Genomic DNA, 16,596 nt, shown 5'->3' on the forward strand with positions numbered 1-16,596 from the left:
TGGAGCTGGCACTGATAGCCCCGCCCCCTCAATGCAAGTCTATGGGAGGGGGCATAACCGCTGTCACGCCCCCTCCCATAGAATTACATTGAGGGGGCGGAGCTATGATGTCACGAGGGGCCGGGGCTATGATGTCATAAGCTCCTGGTACCGGCTCCAGCATTTGGAACAGTTTATTCCAAACGCTGATCAGCGGAGTACCCCTTTAAGTTTCGATAAATCTGCCCTTAATGTGAAGTAATACACAGGTGTGATGCGCAGTTACATTGTATTCCCTCTCTACTGTACATTATGGCTGAGATCCCCATCAGATCCAATGCTGTAATCTCCATCCCTGAGCCTCACAATCCGTTTTCTCTTCTAATGACTAATTTATCATTTCAGCCTTTCAACCATTCGCACAAAGTCGCCAAATACTGTTACGCAGACAAGGTGAGCATAGGTAGTGTTATAGCTGGTAACGTATGGTAATGGTAATGATGATGATGATGCATTGTCTGCGTCTTAGGAACTCCTCAATAAAGCCATCAATGCCGCCCTGTCTGCACGCAAGGAATGGGACCTGAGACCGGTGGAAGATCGAGCGCAGATATTCTTTAAGGCTGCAGATCTTCTTAGTGGTCCCAGAAGAGCGGAGATTCTGGCAAAGACCATGATCGGACAGGTAACAACACGAACCAAACAATACACACAAGTGTAAGCAAGATCCTAACTAAGGGTTAATGGGACCGCATGTTTCCGGCACGGAAATTCCGAGTCTGCAGAAAGAGTGAACCTGTTCATTCTTCCTGCAGACGTCGCATATAATGCATAGCTGTCTATCAGATGGCGCATTCCTGTGCGGTCCTAGTGCCGGCATATTATGCCACTGCCCACAGTCTCCAGAATATCCGCACAGACATTTCGTGGTGTGAACATAGCCTAAAGGACATGACTGTCGCTCAAAAGGCTAATACGAAGTCTTTTCTGTATCTTGTTTTGAAACTTAGAATGTAAAAACTTTTTAAAAATCTTTCATCCGTCTCCATTTCCATCAATCTTTACATCCTGCCTGGACTGGATTGAATACAGACATATATATATAATACAATGGCGCAGCACTCCAAAAAAAATGCAAAAAAAGTGTAAAATTTATTCCTTCATGTCAAAAAATAAACGACGTTTCAGCTCCCCAATGAAGCTTTTTTCAAGCATGAACATTGGGGGGCTGAAACGTTGCTTATTTTTTGACATGAAGGAATAAATTTTACACTTTTTTTGCATTTTTGGAGTGCTGCGCCATTGTGTTTTCTATTACATGGACTTTGATCGAGTTGGGGCGCTGGTACCGGACAACTAAAGGTGAAGTAGTGCTGCATAATATATATATATATATATATATTGGTCCCTCAACATACGATGGTAATCCGTTCCATATGGACCATCATTTGTTGAAACCATCGTATGTTGAGGGATCCGTGCAATTTAAAGTATAGGACAGTGGTCTACAACCTGCGGGCCTCCAGATTTTGCAAAACTACAACACCCAGCATGCCCGGACAGCCGTTGGCTGGGAGTTGTAGTTTTGAAACATCTGGAGGTCCGCAGGTTGAAGACCACTGGTATTGGAGGTTATACTCACGTGTCCCCGCCGCTCTTTACCGTCACCGCTGCCCTGGATGTCGCCCTCCATCGCTGTCGCTGCGTCCCCGTGGTGTCCCCGACGCTCCAGCAAGGCCTCTGCTTCCCCGGCATCCTCGCTCTCCGTTGCCGCCATCACGTCACTACGCACGCCGCTCCTATTGGATGACGGGACGGTGTGCGCAGCGACGTGATGACGACGATGGAGAGCGCCGACGATGCAGGGGATCCCAAAGAGGACGCCCCGGAGCCCCGAGGACAGGTAAGTGATCGTCAGCGGACCACACGGGGCACCGTAAACGGCTATCTGGTGGTGGCTGAAGCAGTCTGCGCTGCAGGATAGCCGTTTATGTGATGGCCGCGACATATGTTGATGCTGCCTCTGAGAGTGATCGTATGCTGAAATGATCGTATGTCGGGGCCATCGTAGGTCGGGGGTCACTGTATATATATATATATATATATATGGTATGTCGGGGCCATCGTAGGTCGGGGGTCACTGTATATATATGGTATGTCGGGGCCATCGTAGGTCGGGGGGTCACTGTGTATATATATATATATATATATATGGTATGTCGGGGCCATCGTAGGTCGGGGGGTCACTGTATATATATGGTATGTCGGGGCCATCGTAGGTCGGGGGGGGGGTCACTGTATATATATATGGTATGTCGGGGCCATCGTAGGTCGGGGGGTCACTGTATATATATGGTATGTCGGGGCCATCGTAGGTCGGGGGTCACTGTATATATATGGTATGTCGGGGCCATCGTAGGTCAGGGGGTCACTGTATATATATGGTATGTCGGGGCCATCGTAGGTCAGGGGGTCACTGTATATATATGGTATGTCGGGGCCATCGTAGGTCGGGGGGGGGTCACTGTATATATATATATATATATATATGGTATGTCGGGGCCATCGTAGGTCGGGGGGTCACTGTATATATAATCTGAACATTCATGTAGATGGTGATTTGGGAATATATGTATATCCAGTCATGACACAGCCCCCTAAGTGTCAGACTCTGCAAAACTTATTGTAACTTTATAAAAATTCCCCTCACCGTTTATCATTATCTTAGTAAATACCTAAGTATAGTGTTTAAAGGGGTACTCCGCTGCTCAGAGTTTGGAAAAAAAACAGTTCTGAATGCTGGAGTCAGCAGCTCGTGATGTCATAGCCCCGCCCCCTCATTACATCACGCCCCACCCCCTCAATGCAAGTCTATGGGAGGGGGCTTGACAGCCATCACGCCCCCTCCCATAGACCTGCATTGAGGGGGTGGGGCGTGACGTCTCGAGCTGCCGACTCCGGCGTTCTGATTTTTTTTTTTCCGAACGCTGAGCAGCAGAGTACCCCTTTAATACAAAAAGATTCAGTCTCGCAAAAAGCTGCACATTATCTTCTAGGGTAAGACGGTCATCCAGGCTGAAATCGACGCTGCTGCCGAACTTATTGACTTTTTCCGCTTCAACGCCAAGTACGCCCTACAGCTGCAGCACGAACAGCTGATCAGTGTGCCCATCAGCACCAACTCCATGGTGTACAGGGGCCTGGAGGTGAGTGGCCTAAGAGGGGATGATGCAGGTGGACTGACTAAAAAAAAAAAAAAATGTGCGCCAGATATTCCCAAAACGTTAAATAATTTACATTTGTGTCTCCGGTAGGGTTTTGTTGCCGCAGTCTCTCCGTTTAACTTCACTGCTATTGGAGGGAACCTGGCTGGTGCCCCGGCTTTGATGGTAAGTCTTGAGCTCCTGGAAGGTTTTCGGGGCTGAAGTCCATTATACAAAATATTAATATTAATTTACTTGTACTGATACACTGTAACAACATCATAGCCTTTACCTGTACTGATACACTGTAACAACATCATAGCCTTTACCTGTACAGATACACTGTAACAACATCATAGCCTTTACCTGTACCGATACACTGTAACATCATAGCCTTTACCTGTACTGATACACTGTAACAACATCATAGCCTTTACCTGTACTGATACACTGTGACATCATAGCCTTTACCTGTACTGATACACTGTGACATCATAGCCTTTACCTGTACTGATACACTGTAACAACATCATAGCCTTTACCTGTACCGATACTGTAATAACATCATAGCCTTTACCTGTACTGATACACTGTGACATCATAGCCTTTACCTGTACTGATACACTGTAACAACATCATAGCCTTTACCTGTACAGATACACTGTAACAACATCATAGCCTTTACCTGTACAGATACACTGTAACAACATCATAGCCTTTACCTGTACCGATACACTGTAACAACATCATAGCCTTTACCTGTACCGATACACTGTAACAACATCATAGCCTTTACCTGTACCGATACACTGTAACAACATCATAGCCTTTACCTGTACCGATACACTGTAACAACATCATAGCCTTTACCTGTACCGATACACTGTAACAACATCATAGCCTTTACCTGTACCGATACACTGTAACAACATCATAGCCTTTACCTGTACCGATACACTGTAACAACATCATAGCCTTTACCTGTACCGATACACTGTAACAACATCATAGCCTTTACCTGTACCGATACACTGTAACAACATCATAGCCTTTACCTGTACTGATACACTGTAACAACATCATAGCCTTTACCTGTACCGATACTGTAACAACATCATAGCCTTTACCTGTACTGATACACTGTAACAACATCATAGCCTTTACCTGTACCGATACACTGTAACAACATCATAGCCTTTACTTGTACAGATACACTGTAACAACATCATAGCCTTTACATGTACCGATACACTGTAACAACATCATAGCCTTTACATGTACCGATACACTGTAACAACATCATAGCCTTTACCTGTACCGATACACTGTAACAACATCATAGCCTTTACCTGTACCGATATACTGTAACAACATCATAGCCTTTACCTGTACCGATACACTGTAACAACATCATAGCCTGTACCGATACACTGTGACATCATAGCCTTTACCTGTACAGATACACTGTAACAACATCATAGCCTTTACCTGTACTGATACACTGTAACAACATCATAGCCTTTACCTGTACCGATACTGTAACAACATCATAGCCCTTACCTGTACCGATACACTGTAACAACATCATAGCCTTTACCTGTACCGATACACTGTAACAACATCATAGCCTTTACCTGTACTGATACACTGTAACAACATCATAGCCTTTACCTGTACCGATACTGTAACAACATCATAGCCTTTACCTGTACTGATACACTGTAACAACATCATAGCCTTTACCTGTACCGATACACTGTAACAACATCATAGCCTTTACCTGTACTGATACACTGTAACAACATCATAGCCTTTACCTGTACAGATACACTGTAACAACATCATAACCTTTACCTGTACCGATACACTGTAACAACATCATAACCTTTACCTGTACAGATACACTGTAACAACATCATAGCCCTTACCTGTACCGATACACTGTAACAACATCATAGCCCTTACCTGTACCGATACACTGTAACAACATCATAACCTTTACCTGTACCGATACACTGTAACAACATCATAGCCCTTACCTGTACCGATACACTGTAACAACATCATAACCTTTACCTGTACCGATACACTGTAACAACATCATAACCTTTACCTGTACCGATACACTGTAACAACATCACAGCTTTAACCTGCATCATCTGATCACTACTCACAAGATGTCGCCCTCCATGTTTCAGGGTAACGTGGTCCTGTGGAAGCCGAGTGACACGGCCATGCTGTCCAATTACGCGGTGTATAAAATCCTCCAAGAATCCGGACTTCCTCCTAACATCATACAGTTTGTGCCGGCAGACGGCCCGGTGTTTGGGGATACGGTCACCAGCTCCGAGCACCTTAGCGGGATAAACTTCACCGGCAGTGTACCGTGAGTATGAGAGTCCGCAGCATCGCTATATACAGTGTATACAGCGGAGATTCTCTTGTATCAAAGCTGAAATCATTGAAAAAAACGTATTTCAAACTATATATATATATAAACCGTATGCCAACCGTAGCATCAGGTCGTGTACGTTTTGCATCATTTACGGGTTTATACAGTTTTTAACGGTACACCAAACCGTAGTCTACTACAATGTGTCCTGGTCAAAAACCGTATCCAACCTGTACACGGTTATTTTAAAATGGAGTTCTATGGTAACCCTTATTGAACCGTATGTGCGTACGGTTTGCATAATACTGTTTTTCATTTATTTTAATTTTTTTGGGAAATTCAATTAAAAAAAAGAACTTTATTTAAAATGTTGACAAACATAACACCGTATCCGTTATTTTTCAAGGAAAACGTATGCAAACGGACATCCGTATTCAAATCGTATACGGTTTAAAAACGTGAGGAGGCATATACGGTTGCATACGTTTCAGTCCGGCTTGAAGACATACGTTTTTTGTACAGAAACGGGATACGGCAAACGTATTGCAAAAATGAGATGTGAATGCAGCCTTACTGTGTAGGACACCAGCAGACCCCATTATAGGTCAGGGGGGGGGGGTCTGTTCGGCACCTTTGGGGTCCATTGTTTGGTAAATTTAGTGGCGCCTCATATAAACCACAATCCAGATGTGAACAGGGCAACTAAACATGCTGGGAGTTGTAGTTTTGTAATAACAAATAATCCATGTGAATGAATATGTTGTTGTCTTTCTGTTCTAGTGTTTTAATCTTTTTTTTTCTATATATTTTGGCTCAGAACCTTCAAGCGTCTGTGGAAACAAGTATCCGAAAACCTGGAGCGCTATCGGACGTTCCCACGCTTGGCTGGAGGTGAGACATGTGACCGTAGTCTGTAAGAGGCCGCGTACACCCTATAGACTTTATATGGAAATCCACAGTGTAATGATGGAAATCCACAACAAAAGAGTCCGGGAACTTGTTACTGCAGAAATAGGTGCGGATTATGGAAATCCGAATCATAAATGACACCATTTTGGATCTGCATTTGCAATGTTTTCAGAGTAAAGTCTGTAAGGTGATGTTCACACACAGTATATTCTTTACCAGAAGTGGATCCAACAAGGGGGGGGGGGGATGGAATGTTGCAAATAGTATTTTGTATATTTTGTTTCCCAATCTGGTTTTGGTGAGAACTAGTGACCAAAATAAGGAGGGAAACCCTGTGTGTGAACATAGCCCAAGACGGAAGATTGAAATCTCCTTAGTGAAGTCAATGGGAAAAATCTGCAGCATAAACTGATGTTCTGTGGTTTATGAATCTGCAGCATGGGTTAATTTCTGTGCAGATTCACCACAGATTTTTTTTGTAGTTTTGCAACAGCTGAAGAGCCCTGGGGGGAAGCCGAATGATCCATTGCAGTGTTTCCCTACCAGGCTGCCTCCAGCTGTTGCAAAACTACAACTCCCAGCATGCACGGACAGACAAAGGCTGTCCGGGCATGCTGGGAGTTGTAGTTTAGCAACAACTGGTGAGCTATGGGTGTGAGAAGAATGATCCATAGCAGTGTTTTCCAAACAGGATGCCTCCAGCTGTTGCAAAACTACAACACCCAGCATGACCGAACAGCCATAGGTTACCTAAGCATGCTGGGAGTTGTAGTGTTGCAACAACTGGAATGCAGCCATGGAATGCAGATGAATGATCCATAGCAGTGTTTTCCAATCAGGGTTCCTCCAGCTGTTGCAAAACTACAACTCCCAGCATGCCTGGACAGCCGTTGGCTGTCCAGGCATGCTGGAAGTTGTAGTTTTGCAACTACTGGAGAGCCATGGTTTGAAGGTCAATGATCCATAGCGGTGTTTCCCTACCAAAGGCTTCCTGGGCATGCTGGGAGTTGTAGTTTTACAACAACTGTAAAAGCCATGGGTTAAAGCTGATTCAAAACTACAACTCCCAGCATGCTTGGACAGCCGTTGGCTGTCTGGGCATGCTGGGAGTTATAGTGTTGCGACAACTGAAAAGCCATGGAATGCAGATGAATGATCCATAGTAGTGTTTTCAAATCAGGGTTCCTCCAGCTATTGCAAAACTACAACTCCCAGCATGCCTGGACAGCCGTTGGCTGTCCAGGCATGCTGGAAGTTGTAGTTTTGCAACAGCTGGAGAGCCATGGTTTGAAGGCCAATGATCCATAGCAGTGTTTCCCTACCAAAGGCTTCCTGGGCATGCTGGGAGTTATAGTTTTGCAACAGCTGGAGGCACCGTTTGGATAACACTGGGTTAGAGCTAAGCAATAAAAATGTCCTTTATTTCATACGCAGAATGCGGAGGAAAAAACTTCCACTTCGTACACAAGTCGGCGGACGTAGAGAGCGCAGTGAACGGCGCGATCCGCTCGGCCTTCGAGTACAGCGGTCAGAAGTGCTCGGCCTGCTCCCGGTTATACGCTCCTGACTCTCTGTGGCCCCAAATCAAAGCCCGGCTGCTGGAGGAACACGGCAAGATCAAAGTGGGGAATGTGAGTGCGCATTTCCACCTCTCGTAAGGACTTATTTTTTCGCCGGAGCTCAGCGGCGTCTGATGGGATTAGCGGCTGCGTTAGGCCACGGCTAATACCTGCTGAACCATCCGCCTTCTCTTATCCTGTCAGGGAGGGGGAGAAAATGAAGAGTTAGGGAATTTACTGCAAGTAGCCGCTAACGTGATCCGTTAATTGAATCGAAGCGCCCGCTCCCTGTCAGGTGGGACGTGTAATTTTAGAAGCTGGAGGTTGTGCGAGGATTTAGGCGATGTTCTCACTCAGCTTTTTGATCCCTGACAAGCGGTGAGAAGCTTTGGGTAACACATTAATGATCCTGATATTCTCTGATCTGGATACTTCTCTTTAATTCCAGCCCGCAGACGACTTCAGCGCCTTCACCTCCGCCGTCATTGATGAGAAGGTACGTGCCGCCATCGCTCTCCTCAGAAGGATGTGCATCACATGGTATCATAGTGGGGGACACAGGCGTATGGAAATCAATTGGACTCGATAGTTTGTTTCCCAAATGTTATTGTAGATTTAACTACAAACAAGTGATGAATTATCAGACTTAGCAAAACGCCAGTATCTGTTTTATAGCGTTCACTGGATATTACATCTGGACAAACACTAATTCCCTGGAATGACACCCGCTGAGTGTGCATATGCTCGGAACCAACCCTCCTCCTCCCCCCAGACTCTTCTATCCTCCTCCTCCCCCCAGACTCTTCTGTCCTCCTCCTCCCCCCAGACTCTTCTATCCTCCTCCTCCCCCCAGACTCTTCTGTCCTCCTCCTCCTCCCCCCAGACTCTTCTCTCCTCCTCCTCCTCCCCCCAGATACTTCTGTCCTCCTCCTCCTCCCCCCAGACACTTCTGTCCTCCTCCTCCTCCCCCCAGACACTTCTGTCCTCCTCCTCCTCCCCCCAGACTCTTCTGTCCTCCTCCTCCTCCCCCCAGACTCTTCTGTCCTCCTCCTCCTCCCCCCAGACTCTTCTGTCCTCCTCCTCCTCCCCCCAGATACTTCTGTCCTCCTCCTCCTCCCCCCAGACACTTCTGTCCTCCTCCTCCTCCCCCCAGACACTTCTGTCCTCCTCCTCCTCCCCCCAGACTCTTCTGTCCTCCTCCTCCTCCCCCCAGACTCTTCTGTCCTCCTCCTCCTCCCCCCAGACTCTTCTGTCCTCCTCCCCCCAGACTCTTCTGTCCTCCTCCTCCCCCCAGACTCTTCTGTCCTCCTCCTCCTCCCCCCAGACACTTCTGTCCTCCTCCTCCTCCCCCCAGACTCTTCTGTCCTCCTCCTCCTCCTCTCCCCAGACTCTTCTGTCCTCCTCCTCCTCCTCTCCCCAGACTCTTCTGTCCTCTTCCTCCTCCCCCCAGACTCTTCTGTCCTCCTCCTCCCCCCCCAGACTCTTCTGTCCTCCTCCTCCCCCCCCCAGACTCTTCTGTCCTCCTCCTCCCCCCCCCAGACTCTTCTGTCCTCCTCCTCCCCCCAGACTCTTCTGTCCTCCTCCTCCCCCCAGACTCTTCTGTCCTCCTCCTCCCCCCAGACTCTTCTGCCCTCCTCCTCCTCCCCCCAGACTCTTCTGCCCTCCTCCTCCTCCCCCCAGACTCCTCTGTCCTCCTCCCCCCAGACTCTTCTGTCCTCCTCCCCCCAGACTCTTCTGTCTTCCTCCTCCCCCCAGACTCCTCTGTCCTCCTCCTCCCTCCAGGGGAGAATTAGGAGGCCTCTATATGTAGATAGTATGGCAGATTTGGTCAACACATATCTACTGTGTATGGCAAAAAAAATAAAAAATAAAGAATAGATAAAAATCTTTGAGTATGGAGATTAGAGACGGCTCTGACCATTGTTTCTTCCCTCAGGCGTTCAGACGGATCCAGGGCTGGATAAAACACGCGCAGGAGTCGCCCAGTCTCACCATTCTGGCAGGCGGGAAATGCGACAATAGCGCTGGTTATTTTGTGGAGCCGACAATAATCGAGAGCAAAGATCCCAAAGACAAGATCTTGTCGGAGGTAATGGCTTCACTATCATGTAATGGAGTATACAGAAGTGATCACATACCTGTGTATATACCCCTCATCTACACCAAGTATATAGAAGTGATCACATACCTGTGTATATACCCCTCATCTACACCAAGTATATAGAAGTGATTACATACCTGTGTATATACCCCTCATCTACACTACATATACAGAAGTGATCACATACCTGTGTATATACCCCTCATCTACACTACATATACAGAAGTGATCACATACCTGTGTATATACCCCTCATCTACAATACATATACAGAAGTGATCACATACCTGTGTATATACCGCTCATCTACACTACATATACAGAAGTGATCACATACCTATATACCCCTCACCTACACTGCTCTGTGTATATACCCCTCATCTACACTACATATACAGAAATGATCACATACCTATATACCCCTCATCTACACTGCTCTGTGTATATACCCCTCATCTACACTACATATACAGAAGTGATCACATACCTGTGTATATACCCCTCATCTACACTACATATACAGAAGTGATCACATACCTATATACCCCTCACCTACACTGCTCTGTGTATATACCCCTCATCTACACTACATATACAAAAATGATCACATACCTATATACCCCTCATCTACACCGAATATACAGAACAGAGTGATGTCAGGACATAATTCAGGACACCAAGGTCCCACATCAGTCCAGATCCCACCACAATCCATTATCTACAGCCCCCCATATACAGCTCATTGCTATAAAGCCATTACAGTCTCCATCCTCTAAGATTAAAATAAATACATTTCTTTAGTCTTGAGAAGAGACGTTTAAGGGGAATATCATCAAATTATTTAAAATATATACCGTATATAAATGGGCCATACAAAAAATATAGGGAATAATATTTCCTCCAGACAAGGGGGCGCTCCCTCTTCCTCCTCCTCCTGGAGAATAGACAAGGGGGCGCTCCCTCCTCCTCCTGGAGAAAAGACAAGGGGGTGCTCCCTCCTCCTCCTGAAGAATAGACAAGAGGGCGCTCTCCCTCCTCCTCCTGGAGAAAAGACAAGGGGGCGCTCCCTTCCTCCTTCTCCTGGAGAATAGACAAGGGGGCGCTCCCTCCTCCTTCTCCTGGAGAATAGACAAGGGGGCGCTCCTCTCCTCCTCCTGGAGAAAAGACAAGGGGGCGCTCCCTCCTCCTGGAGAAAAAGACAAGGGGGCGCTCCCTCCTCCTCCTCCTGGAGAAAAGACAAGGGGGCGCTCCTCCTCTCCTCCTCCTGGAGAAAAGACAAGGGGGCGCTCCCTCCTCCTCCTCCTGGAGAAAAGACAAGGGGGCGCTCCCTCCTCCTCCTCCTGGAGAAAAGACAAGGGGGCGCTCCCTCCTCCTCCTCCTGGAGAAAAGACAAGGGGGCGCTCCCTCCTCCTTCTCCTGGAGAATAGACAAGGGGGCGCTCCCCTACTCCTCCTCCTCCTGGAGAATAGACAAGGGGGCGCTCCCTCCTCCTCCTCCTGGAGAAAAGACAAGGGGGCGCTCCCTTCCTCCTCCTCCTCCTCCTGGAGAAAAGACAAGGGGGGCGCTCCCTCCTCCTCCTGGAGAAAAGACAAGGGGGCGCTCCCTCCTCCTCCTCCTGAAGAAAAGACAAGGGGGCGCTCCCTCCTCCTCCTGGAGAATAGACAAGGGGGTGCTCCCTCCTCCTCCTCCTGGAGAAAAGACAAGGGGGCGCTCCCTCCTCCTCCTGGAGGAAAAGAAAAGGGGGCGCTCCCTCCTCCTCCTCCTGGAGAAAAGACAAGGGGGGCGCTCCCTCCTCCTCCTCCTGGAGAAAAGACAAGGGGGCGCTCCCTTCCTCCTCCTGGAGAAAAGAAAAGGGGGCGCTCCCTCCTCTCCTCCTCCTGGAGAAAAGACAAGGGGGCGCTCCCTCCTCCTCCTGGAGAAAAGACAAGGGGGCGCTCCCTCCTCCTCCTCCTGGAGAATAGACAAGGGGGCGCTCCCTCCTCCTCCTGGAGAAAAGACAAGAGGGCGCTCCCTCCTCTCCTCCTGAAGAATAGACAAGGGGGTGCTCCCTCCTCCTCCTGAAGAATAGACAAGGGGGCGCTCCCTCCTCCTCCTGGAGAAAAGACAAGGGGCGCTCCCTCCTCCTCCGGGAGAAAGAAAAGGGGGCGCTCCCACCCCTCCTCCTCCGGAGAGAAAAGAAAAGGGGGCGCTCCCTCCTCCTCCTGGAGAAAAGACAAGGGGGCGCTCCCACCCTCCTCCTCCTGGAGAAAAGACAAGGGGGCGCTCCCCTCCTCCTCCTCCTGGAGAATAGACAAGGGGGCGCTCCCTCCTCCTCCTCCTCCTCCTGGAGAAAAGACAAGGGGGTGCTCCCTCCTCCTCCTCCTGGAGAAAAGACAAGGGGGTGCTCCCTCCTCCTCCTGAAGAATAGACAAGGGGGCCACTCCCTCCTCCTCCTGGAGAAAAGATAAGGGGGCGTTCCCTCCTCCTCCTCCTGGAGAAAAGACAAGGGGGCGCTCCCTCCTCCTCCTCCTGGAGAAAAGATAAGGGGGCGTTCCCTCCTCCTCCTCCTGGAGAAAAGACAAGGGGGCGCTCCCTCCTCCTCCTGGAGAAAAAGATAAGGGGGCGCTCCCTCCTCCTCCTCCTGGAGAAAAGACAAGGGGGCGCTCTCTCCTCCTCCTGGAGAAAAGACAAGGGGGCGCTCCCTCCTCCTCCTCCTGGAGAAAAGATAAGGGGGTGCTCCCTCCTTCCTCCTCCTGGAGAAAAGACAAAGGGGGCGCTCCCTCCTCCTCCTCCTGGAGAAAAGACAAGGGGGCGCTCCCTCCTCCTCCTCCTGGAGAAAAGACAAGGGGGCGCTCCCTCCTCCTCCTCCTGGAGAAAAGACAAGGGGGGCGCTCCCTCCTCCTCCTGGAGAAAAGACAAGGGGGCGCTCCCTTCCTCCTCCTCCTGGAGAAAAGACAAGGGGGCGCTCCCTCCTCCTCCTGGAGAAAAGAACAAGGGGGCGCTCCCTCCTCCTCCTCCTCCTGGAGAAAAGACAAGGGGGCGCTCCCTCCTCCTGGAGAAAAGACAAGGGGGCGCTCCCTCCACTGTCTTTTTACCCCCTCATGCTACTTCATGAGGGTTACTTCACGGTCTGTCCCTTATACACTTGTCTTTATACCCCTGTACTATGTAACACTTCCCTGTCTGTCCCTTATACATAGGTCTTTATACCCCTGTACTATGTACCACTTCCCTGTCTGTCACTTAGTACAGGGGTATAAAGACCATGTATATGTAACACTTCCCAGTCTGTCCCTCATACACTGTCTTTATACCCCCTATACTATGTAACACTTCCTGTCTGTCCCTTATACACTGTCTATATACCCCGTACTATATAACGCTTCCCTGTCTGTCCCTTATACACGGTCTTTATACCCCCATACTCTGTAACACTTCCCTGTCTGTCCCTTATACACTGCCTTTATACCCCCGTACTATGTAAAACTTCCCTGTCTGTCCCTTATACACGATCTTTATACCCCCATACTATGTAACACTTCCCTGTCTGTCCCTTATACACTGTCTTTATACCCCTGTACTATGTAAAACTTCCCTGTCTGTCCCTTATACACGATCTTGATACCCCCATACTATGTAACACTTCCTGTCCGTCCCTTATACACACTCTTTATACCCCCACACTATGTAACACTTCCCTGTCTGTCCCTTATACACGATCTTGATACCCCCATACTATGTAACACTTCCCTGTCCGTCTTTAATACACACTCTTTATACCCCCATACTATGTAACACTTCCCTGTCTGTCCCTTATACACGGTCTATATACCCCCATACTATGTAAAACTTCCCTGTCTGTCCCTTATACACGATCTTGATAACCCCATACTATGTAACACTTCCCTGTCTGTCCCTTATACACACTCTTTATACCCCCATACTATGTAACACTTCCTTGTCTGTCCCTTATACATGATCTATATACCCCCATACTATGTAATCTTTCTTTCCTGCAGGAAATCTTTGGGCCGGTGTTAACTGTTTACGTCTATCCAGAGAATAAGTACAAAGAGGTTCTCCAGCTGATAGACAACACTTCCCCATATGCCCTCACGGGGGCAGAGTTTGCCCAAGATAAGTAAGTGCTGGCTACTAGATACCAGTCCTGTATCTACAACTATCTCTGCAAATCACTGGGAAATGGAGAGTATGCAAGAAGTCTATAAAGATATCAGATATATATATATATATATATATATATATTTTTTTTTTAACACAGCTTTATACTGGTGCGTGCAGTTAAATGCCCCATGGGGTGGCAATTAGAGCCTCGGAATGATATGTAAAAAGTCATTTACCCTTCTTGGTTATTGGGCCGGGTCTACAGCGGTGATGTCCAACCTGTGGCTCTCCAGCTATTGCCCTCAGTCAGAGCATGCTGGGAGTTGTAGTTTTTCTTTTTTTTTAATCATGCATTGTATAGGGGGCAGTGATGTCCAACCTGTGGCTCTCCAGCTGTTGCAAACTCCCACGTGGCATAACAGATGAAGGTTGCAAAGTAATGCTGGGAGTTGTAGTTTTGCAGTAGAGCCAAAAGGATCATGTTACACAAATCCTGGCGCAGAACATTTCGGGGGATCAGAGAAGCCCCCGTCATGTGACCCTTATATTACGGAGTGTATTTACTTCTTACCCCTGTACTCGGACACTTTATGGACTCCTAGCTCCAGAATAGACAATACAATGATAGAGTTTTATGGTTTCTTATCTACAGATTGCAGCGCTCTAGATGACTTTATGGCCGGAGGAGCAAACAGTCAGGTTAATAGTGAACTTCACAGGACAATAAGAATCCGGGAGATTATTGTCTTACATGGAGCCGGAGCGATAATGTTATCTGGGCTACAGACAATAAATGAGCCGATCTACGGGTGACGCTGGATATATCAATAGCATCGGGACAAAACCATATAAATAAGATGGTTGGCCGAAATTGGGCATTGGTTTGGGGCGGTCAGCTGACAATCATCCTATGTGTAAGGCCACTAAAGGATAGAACTCTTGTTAACACATGGGCACATGACAAAAACTCAAGATCTCTGTTTGCCTTTAGTGCAGTGTTTCCCAACCAGGGTGCCTCCAGCTGTTGCAAAACTACAACTCCCAGCATTCCCCAGACGGCCATTGGAGGCATACTGGTTAGGAAACACTGATCATTCATCTCCAATCCATGGCTTTCCAGTTTTTGCAAAACTAAAAACTCCCATCATGCCCAGACAGCCAAAGGCTGCTGGGAGTTGTAGTTCTGCAACAGCTGGAGGCATCCTGGTTGGCTGGGCATGCTTGGAGTTGTAGTTTTGCAACAGCTGGAGGCACCCTGTTAGGGAAACACTGTTATGGATCATTCATCTCCATGCCATGACTCCAACAGTTACAAAACTACAACTCCCAGCATGCCTGGACAGACAAAGGCATGTTAGGAGTTGTAGTTTTGCAACAGCTGGGGGCACCCTGGTAGGGAAACATTGCTATGGATCATTGATCTCCAAGCCTGGGCTCTCCAGCAGTTGCAATACTACATCTCCCAGCATGCCCAGACAGCTAAAGGCTGTCTGGGCATGCTGGGAGTTGTAGTTTTGCAACAGCTGGAGGCTCCCTGGTTGGGAAACACTGCTATGGATCATTCAGCTTTCAACCCATGACTTTCTGTCTGTCACAAAACTACAACTCCCAGCATGCCTGGCCAGACAACTGCTACGGCTGGAGGCACCCTGGTTGGGAAACTCTGTTATGGATCATTCATCTCCAAGCCATGATTTTTCAGCAGTTGCAAAACTACAACTCCCCAGCATGCCCGGACAGCCAAAGGCTGTCCGGGCATGCTGGGAGTTGTAGGTTTTGCAACAGCTGGAGGCACCTTCGATTGGAAACACTGTTATGGATCGTTCATCTCCAAGCCATGACTCCAACAGTTGCAAAAACTACAACTCCCAGCATGCCTGGACAAAGGCATGTTAGGAGTTGTAGTTTTGCAACAGCTGGAGGCACCCTGGTAGGAAAACATTGCCATGGATCATTAATCTCCAACCCCTGGCTCTCCAACTGATGTAATACTACATCTCCCAGCATGTCCAGACAGCTAAAGGCTGTCCGGGCATGCTGAGAGTTGTAGTTTTACAACAGCTGGAGGCCCCCTGGTTGTCAAACACTTACTGTATAGGAACCTTCTTTGTTGACCCTCAAATATTAGAATCCCCTACAAACCTAATCGTTCTCCCATCTGAGGGTTTATTACAATTGTGTCCAGTCTGGATACATTTTACTTGCACTGATACATTGTAGCAAACGATCAGATAAGGATCTGCTGGGACGATGTTCCTCCTGGTATTTCTGCAGCACAATATGTTACCTGTGGTTTTTTGTACTTAGGAACGTCGTGGCGGAGGCGACTGCGGTCCTGAGAAACGCCTG

General features: G+C 48.0%; 1 protein-coding gene across 1 annotated transcript in view; it reads left to right on the top strand.

The window, feature by feature from the left end:
- The window catches only part of ALDH4A1 (aldehyde dehydrogenase 4 family member A1), a gene marked incomplete in the record, with an annotated part of 32,689 nt that overhangs the window by 12,779 nt on the left and 3,314 nt on the right, over positions 1–16,596 (top strand). Inside the window, 11 exon segments of the mRNA XM_056544279.1 lie at positions 385–432; positions 509–664; positions 3,036–3,185; positions 3,294–3,368; positions 5,381–5,568; positions 6,392–6,465; positions 7,918–8,114; positions 8,491–8,538; positions 9,979–10,131; positions 14,142–14,263; positions 16,555–16,596. Coding sequence (XP_056400254.1) covers positions 385–432; positions 509–664; positions 3,036–3,185; positions 3,294–3,368; positions 5,381–5,568; positions 6,392–6,465; positions 7,918–8,114; positions 8,491–8,538; positions 9,979–10,131; positions 14,142–14,263; positions 16,555–16,596 — 1,253 coding nt within the window.

This window comes from Hyla sarda, chromosome 10 (genome assembly GCF_029499605.1).
Source record: "Hyla sarda isolate aHylSar1 chromosome 10, aHylSar1.hap1, whole genome shotgun sequence".
NCBI classification, from domain to species: Eukaryota; Metazoa; Chordata; class Amphibia; order Anura; family Hylidae; genus Hyla; species Hyla sarda.